The sequence below is a fragment of the Panthera tigris genome, chromosome X (genome assembly GCF_018350195.1).
Source record: "Panthera tigris isolate Pti1 chromosome X, P.tigris_Pti1_mat1.1, whole genome shotgun sequence".
Lineage (NCBI taxonomy): Eukaryota > Metazoa > Chordata > Mammalia > Carnivora > Felidae > Panthera > Panthera tigris.
In genome coordinates, this window is record NC_056677.1 from 56917254 (window position 1) to 56929957 (window position 12704).

At 44.8% G+C, this 12704-nt stretch overlaps 1 protein-coding gene across 1 annotated transcript in view; it reads left to right on the forward strand.

Moving 5' to 3' along the window:
• IGBP1 (immunoglobulin binding protein 1) overlaps window positions 1–2074 on the forward strand; it is a 38775-nt gene extending 36701 nt beyond the window's left edge. The window contains exon 6 of the mRNA XM_042974621.1: window positions 1772–2074. Coding sequence (XP_042830555.1) covers window positions 1772–1917 — 146 coding nt within the window. The 3' untranslated portion in view covers window positions 1918–2074. The remainder of the gene's footprint in view (window positions 1–1771) is intronic.
• The last annotated feature ends 10630 nt before the right edge of the window (window positions 2075–12704 follow it).

Here is a 12704-nt window from a genome sequence, read left to right on the forward strand (position 1 = left end):
TTTTTTTAATGTTTTTATTTTTTATTCTTAAAGAGTGTGAGTGGGAGAGGAGCAGAGAGAGAGGGAGACACAGAATCCAAAGCAGGCTCCAGGCTCTGAGCTGTCAACACAGAACCTGACGAGGGGCTTGAACTCACGAGCTGTGAGATCATGACCCAAGCCAAAGTTGGATGCTTAACTAACTGAGCCACCCAGGTGCCCCGATCTGAAAACATGTTTAAATGAGCAAGACTAACCTTAAAAACATTACGCTTAAGCGAAAGAAGGCAGACACAAACACCGTATAGTGTTTGATTCCATTTATGCGAAATTTCCAAAATAGGCACATCTATAGAGACAGAAAGTAGATTGCTGGTGGCCAGGGGCTATGGGGAGGGAAGGAAAGGGAATCAACAGAACGTGGGCACAAGGGATCTTTTTGAGGTAAAGGAAATCATTTCTCGCTGATAGTTTCACAACTCTGTACAAAAGATCATTGACCACAAAAATGTACAAGTGGACAACTCTGGTGTCTAGGGATGCACACTTGGGTAGTAAAGCTTTAATAAACACCAGGAAGTTATTACTATAAAAGTTGGTTTAGTGGTTACCTTTTGGGAGGAGAAAGGGGGCATTCCTATTTGGAAGATGCTCCTGAAGAAGCTTTTGGGATAAGTACAGAAGCTCTATTTCTTTTCTTTTTTTAATGTTTTTATTTTTGAGAGAGAGAGAGCATGAGCAGGGGAGGGGCAGAAAGAGAGGGAGACAGAATCTGAAGTAGGCTCCAGGCTCTGAGCTGTCAGCACAGAGCCCAGTGTGGGGCTTGAACTCACGAAGTGTGAGATCATGACCTGAGCCGAAGTCGGATGCTTAATCAACTGAGCCACCCAGGTGCCCCCAGAAGCTCTATTTCTTGGCCCAAGTGGAGGCTACAAAGGTATAGCCTCCCTATAAAAACTTAAAGTTATACATATTTTTGTGTGATTTCCAGTATCTTTTATTTTACAATAAAAAGTGTTTAAAAAAAACATAGATCAGATTGGAAGAGATTAGATTCCCATGTATTTCATTTGTTATCATAGTAATGAGCATCTTTCTCGTGGGCAAAGTCAGGGTAGCCAAGAAACTCTCCTTTACCTCACAAAGAGAAAACACAATGCAAAAGAGGGACGTAGCAGTTGGTTTAATTTCTTTTGGGTGTGCCTTTTGGATTTCAGACCCTGTTCCAAACAAGTGTCAAATAGCACAGATACTCTTTTCTGGTAGGTTCAACTGCCCTGTGATTTACAATATCACACACACACACACACACACACACACACACACACACAGAACTGTAGAACCGTAATAAACTGGATGGAGGAGAAAAAGTCACCTGCAGTCCCTCCTTCCAGACATACCATAAATCAGTACATCATAAATATTTTTTACTTTAGTGTTTTTGGCTTGCTGGGGTTCTGTTGGGCAGTTGGTGTTTTTGGAGTGTGTGTAAGGGGTGGTGTTTGGCCTTTTCAGCAAGAATTCTTTCCCAATATAGAACTGATTTTGAGAATTCAACTGTTATGTTTTTGCCTTCTTGTGAAAACCACTCAGCGCATCATTTCTTATCTATCATTTAACATGTCACTGATTAAGTAATAGAAGTATCCTCTGAGACTCTGCTGGCCCCGGGGTAGGCAGCTAGGTACTAGTCCTTGTTCTCATTTTGGGCAGCTGTGTTCAGAGTAGAGCTGAGACTCCTGACATACCCTCAGTTCCTCACCCCTGCTTTCCCATTTTTCCACTCTGGCAGAGCTCAAAAGAACTGCTCAGGAACATGAAGATCAGGAACAAAAGGAGGAAGAAGATGATGAACACACACTCCACAGAGCTCGAGAGTGGGATGACTGGAAGGACACCCATCCCAGAGGGTATGGCAACCGACAGAACATGGGTTAGTCTTCCCACAACAAGACAGGACTACAGGGGCTCACACCTTCTGCAACAAGGAAAGCCGTGCTGTCTTCCTCTCCCTGGACTCCTGCTTCAGCTGTGTTCAATGAAGGAAAAGATGCTTAATCTTGCTTTGCGTTCAATAAAGTGTCAGCCAATTTAAGTATGTATTTGTACTTTAGGTGATGAGCCAGCAATCTTGTTTTGGCATTATCATCCTCATCATGGTGTATTTCCAATTTCTTAAGTAGAAAGACAAAAGTACTGAGAAATTGCTCTGTATAATCAATGGCTGTATGAATTATCTTTAAAAAAATAATAAAGTCCCTTCTATTACAGGAGCCTGTGCAGAAATTGAGGTATCAGTTTTTTGTTGTTTTTTTTTTTTTTTTTTTTTTGAGGGGGAGAGAGTCAACTGTGGGTCCCCCGGGCTTTTGAAGGGGATCCTGATCATCTTTGACGTGGGCAGTGACTTTCCCAGCATCAAAACCACCTAGATGAGCTGGCACTTGCTTTCTCCTTCCTACCGTAGCACTGTGAAATAACCCAACATGGCTTGACAAGGGGCAGGTGTGAAAGCTGGGAATTTCCCTGCCTGAGACACAGCACTGTGTTCAGGAATTATTAGAGCTGTAAATGAATGGACCATAACAGTCCTATCTACCTAGTCTTCCTTGCCTTGACTGGTAGAAATGAGGGAAGCAGATAAGGTGCTGTGAGAGTCATCCTTGTGTACACGGCTGGGGCTGGGGCCTTTACTCTCCTGGAACTATTTGCCGGAACCCTTAGGGTAAAAAGCAGCTCAGGCTGTAGCCCAGCTCTTAAGTGGGCTGTCTTAATGATGAGGGAGCATAAGGCAAACTGAGGGCAAAGTACAAGCTAGCATACCGCAACCCCCCCAGGTGGGATATGTGTGATATTCCTCAGTCACTCCTGGCTGCCCAAGAACAAAGGAGAGGAAGGGAAAAAAATGGTTAACTGATAGAGATCACAGTCATGCAGGACATGAATCTCCATCAGTTTACAAATACCTTAGTAAATTATAAGAAAAAGCCAATCTTATCAATAGCCTAATCTCCAGAAACTTCTACACTCAATTTCCTGGATCCCGTAATATTGCCTTCCCCTCCATAGTGATGTGGGGAAACAAGGCAAGGAAATGGCAGGTAAAATTAAATTTCTTTATCACCTGCTGCCCATTGACAAATACTTGAGGCAAATACAGAGTATAACATGTCTCCAAGAACCCCCTACTGTCCTAACATTAATGCCTTACCAGAGGAAAAACAACCTTAGCTTGACAACAGCAGGGCCTCTAAGGAGTCTTCTTTAGCAGATCAAAGTCCTTCTGGAGGCCTCCTTATGCCTTTACCTCCCCAACTCCATTGTATACAACCAGTCACTCTTCACAACCCCAGTGCAGCTCTTTCTGCTCACGGGTCCTGTACCAGTGCTTTAATAAAATCACATTTTTCCACGAAAGACTTCTGGAGAATTCTTTCTTGGCCATCAGCTCTGAACCCCCACCACTCCAAAACCTCATCAAGAAGACCAGTTGGTGGGTAAGGGGCATTAAGGAAGACACTTGTTGGGATGAGACCGGGTGTTATACATAGGGGATGAAACACTGGAATATACTCTTTGAACCATTATTGCACTATATGCTAACTAACTTGGATGTAAATTAAAAACTAAATAAAATTTTAAAAAAGGGATACATGTACCCCAGCATTTATAGAAGCATTACCAATAATAGCAAAATTATAGAAAGAGCCCAAATTTCCGTCGAATGATGAATGGATAAAGAAGATGTAGTATAATGGAACATTACTTAGCCACAAGAAAAAAAGCTTGCCATTTGCAATGACATGGATAGAGTTAGAGACTATTATGCTAAGTGAAATAAGTCAGTTAAAGAAAGACAAATGCCACATGATTTCACTCATGTGGAATTTAAAAAGTGAAACGAGCATGGGCGGGGCGGGGGGGAAGGCAAACCATAAAACAGATGCTTAACTGTAAGAGAACACACCAAGGGTTGATGGAGGGATGCAGGTGGGGTTTGGGCTAGATGGGTGATGAGTATTAAGGAGGGCACTTGTTGAGATGAGCACTGGGTGTTATATGTAATTGATGAATCACTAAATTCTCCTGAAACTAATATTACACTGTGTGTTAACTAACTGGAATTTAAATAAAGACTTGAAAAAAAAGACCATTTGGGCCCTCCTTGTCTGTGCTGTGCGATGCTGTGCTGGCACAGTCTGCCATGGTAAATGTGCCATGGCAGTCACTGTGCTGTTGGTGAGGTGCCTGCAGCCATGTCAATAAGTGGGTGTGGTGGAAGGACAATGGCTCAGATGACATGGAAGGGTACCTACTTTCTGTTGTGGAAGTCCTCAGCTCTTGGGTTAATACAGGAAAAAAAAAAGCAGCCATGTGTCGAGGCATGATCTGTATAGAAAACATACTTTTGTTCTATGTGGCTTAGGTACACTTAGGTTTTCTTTTAAGAGGGAGATGACTCGGCCTTCCTATTCTAGCTTCTGCCATCTAACTTAGGAGAGGGGTTTGAACAGGAGACTCACGTCCCTCTTATTTCTGGAGTGGTAAGTGGAGGGCTGTCAGACAAGAAATAGGTTTGTGTTTAGTGGGAGCAGACAGAAGACTACCAATAATATATTTGTATACTGTTTTTTAAATATATTTTTTAAAGTTTATTTATTTTGAGAGTTAAAGCAGGGGAGGGGCAGAGAGAGAGAATCCCAAGCAGGCTGGAACTGCCAGCATAGAGACTGATGTGGCACTCGAACTCACAAACCATGAGATCAAGACCTGAGCTGAAATCAAGAGTCAAACGCTTAACCGACTGACGACCTGAACCACCCACCCAGGTGCCCCATTTGTATACTGTTTAATAAAGGACTGACCTCACCCTCACAACATAAGCTCCTGAAACTGGGAGAGCACAGATTAAGTTCCCCAAGAATTTGGGAAGCAAACATTTGTTGTTTTTTTTTTTTTAATGTTTATTTTTTGAGAGAGAGCAGGTGCGGGGGAGGGGCAGAGAGAGAGGGAGACAGAGGATGGGAAGCAGGCTTCGTCTAGACAGCAGAGTCTGATATGGGGCTCAAACTCACAAACCAACAGTGAGATCATGACCTGAGCTGAAGTCAGGCACTCAACCAACTGAGCCACCCAGGTGCCCTGCAAACATTTGTTTTTAGCTCTCTTCCAATTACTACCCGGTTTCCTGTAGTAATGGCCCATTTCCTGCTCTTGAAACTCCACCCAGAGTTCATTCTCAAAATGGACCAGGGTGTTCTGAGTCTATCTAAAGATGGGCCTCCTAGAAGATCCAGCTTGATTAACCCCTTCACACATTCTGATACCTAAGAGGTAAATTAGACGAGGTGAGTTTGAATCCTGGCTTTACAAATCGCAAGCTATGTGATCTCGGGTGATAAAATTTCTCTGAACTGCTCCTGTTTCCTCGGTGTCTAGACATGAGCTGTATCATGGGGATGTTCAATAGTGGCAGCCATTATAATACACTCGAGCAGCTGAAGAGTAAATGCTTTCTGTTCGTCTGAGCTCCATGATTATAGTCTGTTCACTAGGAAGGGAAAGGAGACAGACAAGTATTGGGCACTGAACCCAGCGCTTTCACATACTATTAATACAATGGCCCTGCAAAATAGGTAGCACTGGCTCCAGAATACTGATTTCCCCAAGTTCACACTATTAAGCTGTGCTTCTGTCATTTTCCATAAGCTTCCCAGTTGCTTGTGCTTTTTTGTGTCTTAAAGCTGCTTAAAAAGAGGGAGCAGCTTTAAAAACCCAACCCCAAACCACCACTTATACATTATTGGAGCTCTAGAAATTCCTTCTTAGCTGACTCACCAAGGAAAAGGTTATGTCAGCTCCCCTGCCATTTCCCCCCCAGCTGGGGGATATGAAGACAGAGGCGGTGAGCAAGCCCAGCTTCCTCCATTTTCCTCCTCGCCACAGTCAGCCCCAAAAAAGAACCACCTTCTCTACTCCCACCACAGCTGGCCCTTTCAGGGTCCTAGAGAGAGCTGGGTTTGATGTACTCCCGGAGGTGAGTTCACCAGATAGTAATACTGCATCATGGTTTACCAAATGCTTTCACACAGACTGCTTATTTCATTCTAACAACCTGTCAGGAAGGAGGTGATATCTTTGTTTTACAAAGAAGGAAACAGGTTCAGGAAAAACGGCTCAGTCACACAGCTAATACGTAGAAAGTGCAAACCTATCAGTGTAGCCAAAATGTTTGCCCTCAGTAGCTCTCACATGGAGGCCAGATTATTTTTTAAGTTTATTTATTTATTTTGAGAGGGAGTGAGTAGGGGAGGGGCAGAGAGAGAGAGAATCCCAAGCAGGCTCCACACTGTCACAGCCCAGTGGGGAGCTCCAACTCATGAACTGAGAGATCATGACCTGAACCAAAATCAAGAGTCCAATCCTTAACTGACTGAGCCACCCACGTGCCCGGAGGCCAATGGGATTTTTAAAAGGTGAATGCTGAGGGGCACCTGTGTGGTTCACTCAGTTAAGCGTGAGACTCTTGATCTCACGGTTCATGAGATGGAGTCCAGCCTCACCCTCTTCCCTCTTCTCTGACAGCCTGCTTGGGATCCTCCCTCTTCCTTTCTCTCTGCTCTTCCCCTACTCACATGCTGGTGCTCTCTCACTCTCTCTCTCTCTCTCTCTCTCTCTCTCTCTCAATAAATAAGCTTAAAAAAATAAAAGATGAGTGCTGAGCACTGTCTTTTCGTGCCATTCTGCAGTGATCTGTCCCTTCCACTCTTGTTCCTCCAGACGTGCCTGTGAGAAAGATGGGGCAGAGGACTGAATGAGCTGATTTCAAGACCAAGAGGTTGGTGTTGAGTACTAAGCTAGGGTCTCAATCTGCCACTCCCTAGCAGAATCACCCCAGGCCACCCTGGTCACTCAGGTCACTTCTGTCATTTAAAACAACTTGCAAAGGGTGGGGGAACTTTTGGAACTAAATCCACCTCTCTGTATCACCTAAACACCACAGTCCTCCTCTGCTTACTCTGGGCCTTGCAGTTTGCTTATCAGCACCACAGACATCTTGCCACCCATTTCTGTTGGATGCCCTACAGCAAGATAGTATTGTTACTATTATCTCCTTGCCCAAACACCCCTACAACACCTGCACATCATTTCCTCACAGTTTGTTTTTAACCCATTCATTGAAGGTACAGCTTAACTCATGTTCCACAACAAGGAGACGTGGGTTCTAATCCCATCTGTGTCATTGCCTTAGCCCCATCCAGATGCAGACAACATCTGCCCTACTTACCTCACAGGCAGAAGTGAGGGGCAAGTGAAATCAAATATGTGAGCACACTTCAAACAGTGACAAAGCATGGCACAAGAGTGAGGAATAAGAGTGGTAGGCTGCTGGTAAGCTAGGGGGACAGAGGAGGGGATGCATTTTTTTTTATTCAGTCTTTCACAACTTTATTGTAACCCCTGCCCTTCTAATGCTTTCTCAATCTGTTGTCTATATATCAACACCAGCAAAAGGGTTTGTGAAATGCTCTGCTTTGTGGGCTGAAATGACCAGCCCAAGAGAGCACGGTTATGTGCAGTGGAACCTGAGAACCAGTTTTTACACATCTGTTCCCCAGGCTACCTTTGACAGATGTATGTGTAGGATGGTGAACAAAGTCTTAGATTTCAGTTCCTTTTCACAACTGGCAATAAATCCCTCAAAGACAGGATGACTCAGCAATAACTTAGGCTAGCCTACTCCCGTGTGGTAACACCAATAAAAATAATAGTTGCTATGCTATGCTATGCTATGCTATGCTATACTATACTATATACCAGGAGATTTACGTTATTTCTAATCCTCACAAACAACAGCCCAAATAAGATATTATAACCTCAATTTAGAAGTGAGGAGACTGAAGGGCACCTGGGTGACTCAGGCAGTTAAGAAACTCTTGGTTTTAGCTCAGGTCATGATCTCACAGTTCATGGGTTCGAGCACTGCCATTGGGCTCTGTGCTGACAGCTTGGAGTCTGCTTGGGATTCTCTTTTCTCCTTCTCTCTGCACCTCTCCTGCTTGCTCACTCTCTCTCTCAAAGTAAATAAATAAACATTAAAAAAAAAAAAAAGAAATGAGGAGGTTGAGGCTCAGAGAAGTGATTTCCCAAAGATCACTCAGCCCTAAGTGGTACAGGTAGGCCTGGATTCCAGGTTGGCCTGACTCCAAAGGCCACACCCTTCTAGTCAGCCTCAGTGCCTCCCTAGAAAGCACAAAGCACAGGGGACCTATGCAGGTGGGCAATAACACCCTGGTGGCACACTGCTCTGGGAGTAACCCTTTCCCTTTCTCTAAGTTTTGAGCAACAATTCTATCAGTTTTGCCTGACAGGCACTCCAGGGCACATCTGAGACCTGCTCAGTGGGGGAAACACCCCCTTCCTAGAAACCTCCCCTTCCTGGGGCCCCCACATCCCACAGTCTGTTGGAGGAGGGAACATTCCTACTCCCAATGCCAGGCCCACCTGCTCTCCCCTTCCAGTCCTAGCTGATCTTTAATCTTTTAAACCCTCTACCCCAGGGGCACCTGGGTGGCTCAGTCAGTTAAGCATCTGACTTCAGCTCAGGTCGCCATCTCATGTTTCATGTGTTTGAGCCTCACATTGGGCCCTGTGCTGAGACCTCAGAGCCTGGATCCTGCTTTGGATTCTGTGTCTCCCTCTCTGCCCCTCCCCCAGTCATGCTCTGTCTCTGTCTCTCTCTCTGTCTCATTCTCTCTCTCAAAAATAAATAAGCATTAAAAAAATTTAAACCCTTTACCCTAGCCTCTGGCTTAGGGACTTCTACATATTTTTAAGCCTGTCAAAGCCCCCCTTGGTCCAAGGCCTTTCTAAACAATTGAAACCAGACCCAGGCCATAAGTGCAAGAGGCTTAGAGGCCAGGTGCTGGCAGGAAGGATTTCTTTCCTGGACTCTGGGCCTTTGAACACTCAGCAACAGATACCACCTCTTCTATCCTGGTGCCCTTGGCCCTGGCTCAGACACATTGAGAGGTTTGCAGAATGACCTATCACCAGCTTTATGTAACCTGTCTTCTCCTTACCTGTCTACCTTCTCCCTGGGTGAGCTCCACCCACCTCTAGCTTCCCTGACCACAGGTACCCTGATGGCTAGTGCTAGCCACTACCTCTCTGCTGAGCTCCCAGAGCTAGATCCTACCATCTACTACACAGCTTCTCTTGACAAACAAACACAACTCAGATTCAAATGAATCTGTCTTGAAATGAAATCATCACATTCCCACCCCTCTCACTCCATCAGAGCTTCTTAGGTGCCCACAGACTACTTAGTGCTCATCCCAAGAAGCTCCACATTGTTTCACACTCTTTCCTCCTGACAAAGCAAGCCGTCAGTGTTTGTGGAATGAATTACTGAGTGAATGAGTCCCATCATGAATCACACTTCTTCATCAGTCAGATTCATAATAATCCAGCCTCTCTCTTTTCATATTCAAACAACTTGACATAAAAGACAACCCAGAATCTCTTCACCTTACAGCAGGGTTCATTTTTCTCTCTCAGATATCCTTTCATCCTATCACCGAAGAGACCACATTTGTACAAAGTGCATTCAACAAAGAGGCCTGCTTTATATTCTGCTTTTACAGCATAACATATCGCATACTACAGAGTCTGTCTTACAATAATTTTAGTGACTTTTAATGACTGCAGGTTTGTCTGTAATGTTGCTATATAATAGCTTACTTAGCCAGCTCCAGATTGTGAGCATTTGAATTATTTCCGTGTTTTACTGGTTTGCTCCTGTATTCATTTAACAAAGTAAATTACCTTATTTGCCTTGTGCTCATGAAATATCCCTGGAGGGGAAAACAGCGTTGGGTGCTTAGAGGCCAGGAGTGGGAAGGAGATTTTTCACTGAATTCCTCATAGTCCCTTTTGAATTTTGAATCACATGAATATAGTAACTATTCAAAATATATACACCAAAAGCCTACCAAGCATTGTACTAGAAGGTGGGTGTAGAGGTAGGGTCCACAATCCCAGACTAACTCCCTGATATATACTCTCCCCAAAATAGGTATAATGTACCCTGGGAATCCAGAGGGGAGAGCAGGGTAATGATAGCAAGGGTAGGAGTTAGTCGAGCTGGTAAGGCCCAGAAGAGGAGAGGGCACTTCCTGTTTGGGGAAGGAGGCTGTATTTAATGGGTTGTGAAAGCGATGGGAAATGAGACTCTCAAGGAAGGCAGAGACCAGTGTAGAAAGGGCTCTGGATGCCAGGCTCTAGGATTCCAACTTGATCCCAAAGACCATGGGAAACCTTGGAGGGTTTGAAACAGGACAGATGCAAAGAACTGTATTTGACAGACATCCTCTAGCAGCAGCATGGAGACTGAAAAGGATGGGAGACCTGCGGAAGCTAAAGTCCAGGAGACAGTGACAATCACTTGAACTAGGGGACCAACCGCCTGGTTTGCCCAAGACCATCCTGGGTTTAGCATTGAAAATCCCACATCCTTAGTGCCTGGCAAACAGACATGGCTGGTCACCTTAGCCTGAACAAGGTACCAGATGCCACTGTACTCCAAGGCCTGCCTGCTCTGAGAAGTGATCCACTGACATTCATGAGATTTTGAAATACCCACCCTATTCTGCCCTACCTTCCACCTTTGCAGGCCCTTCCTTGGAACCACCTCTCCAGGATCTACTTTCACTAGATTCTAGACCCCCTGACCTCCAGATGTGAAGAGATTTGTAAGAAAAACATCCCACGTATGATTTCCAGCCTTCTGTCCTCTTCCCTTCCATGAACCTGAGATTCCAGTCAAACTAAACCAGTCTCTGTGCCAAAGCAAAACCCTCCAGACTTTTGTCTCTACTGGGCACCACAGGAAGGATCATATTCCCTACTTCTCTGCCTGTTGGAGCCCACTGCAAACACCACCTCCCTACAGCTGAATACCAGTCCTATCAAGCAGTTCCTGGGTGTCAGACACTGCCCAAGGAGCTTTTCAATCATTATCACTAATCGTCACAGTGAATAAATATGATTAGTCCTTTTTTTTTTTACCAGATTAGAAAACTGAGACTTGGAGAAGTATCTTGTCCAAGGTCACTAGCCTTTCCCTCTGTCTTTGTAATTTTCCGATGGCCCTAATCCTTGTATTGATGACCTATGCACTTCTTTTACTCTCTGCCTGTCTTCCCTGACACACCACACATGCACAGTTGTCAGCCTAGAACAATACCAGGCTTATAACCAGACCTCAATAAAAATTTGGTGAATGAAGGACTATGTGTGTACCTTCTATAGTACCTAGTCTGGTGCTTGCTATTAAATAGGTTCTCCATATGTACTTTTAATTGAACTGAAATTGCAACACCTAACCCAATAAGAATATGGCAGAAGGCGGGGGAAGGGGGCACCTGGGTGGCTCAGTTGGTTGAGCATCCGACTCTTGATTTCAGCTCAGGTCATGATCTTATGGTCCATGAGTTTGAGCCCCCTGTCAGGCTCTGTGCTGACAGCATGGAGGCTGCTTGGGATTCTCTTTCTCCCTCTGTTTCTGCCCCTCCCCCCTCTCTCTTTCTCTCTTTCTCTCAAAAAATAAACTTAGGAAAAAAGTATGGCAGAAGGGGAAAGATCAGAGGATAGAGCACTATGGTAAAACCTCAGCTATCCAAAGCTTTCTGGAAATGAGTCATTCTGAAGGCTGAGGGTGGACCTTTGAATCCAGGAAGAAGAATCCTGGGACTGCTTCTTTCTCAGAGCTTCCCTCACTTCCACCATTCCTTTTGAACCCCCCAGTCCCCTTGACCTTCTCTTCCTTCCATTTTTCTCCTGTCTTTGTTTTTCTGTTGCTCCCTAGACACTCCTTAGCTTGCCAGCTTATCCCAGAACCCCATTCCTGTTGGTTTGAGAAACTAATTGCAGTCTTTCCTGGACTGTCCTTCATGGCTTTTGTGCCTAGTCCATTTCCCTTCACTGCAGCACCTCCTCTTCCATAAAGTCCTCCCTTATCTTCTCAGGCTAGTAGGTGCTTCTCTCTTCTGCGCACCTCATAGTACCCCAGAGGTGTTGGTGATTATGTCTACCTCACATCCTGGACTGTGACTTTCTTGAGGGGTAGAATCATGTCAGCCTTAAATGTTTGTGAATGAAATTGGCAGACCTTTGTGCTTCTTGGCCACCTTTATTTTGGTACTGCTTACTCTGAGACAGCTAAGCTTTTGTTTGTTGGTTGAATGAACTGTAATTGGGAAATCATGAGTGCTGACTGTTCAGGGTTTGTCTGCTGGCTTACTTCACTTTGTCCTGCCTTTTCTGCATTACCTGGTATTTATGTTACACTTGTCCACTTGGCTATAGAAAGCTCCAGCTCCAAAGCATGATTTCTGCTTTGGGGAGAAAAGGGTGACCAATCAGGGGCTTGACCCATCCCTGCCTGTCCACCTTGCTTGATGAACCAGGAGACCAGATCTCCTTCATTTGTTCCACAAATATTTACTTGAGTATCTACTCTGTACCAGGCCCTGAGCTGGACATTAGGGAGAGAGAAATGGAAATTGATCTGTCCTTGCCCTGCCTTGGACACCCTGTGTGACCTTGAGTCCTTTCTAGGCCTCTTCCATTTACCCATCTGAAGGTGAAGGAGGGTAGAGACCTGATCTATAAGGGGACATGGAGCTCTCAACATTGTGTATCTTGTCCATTCTGGATACTCCAGC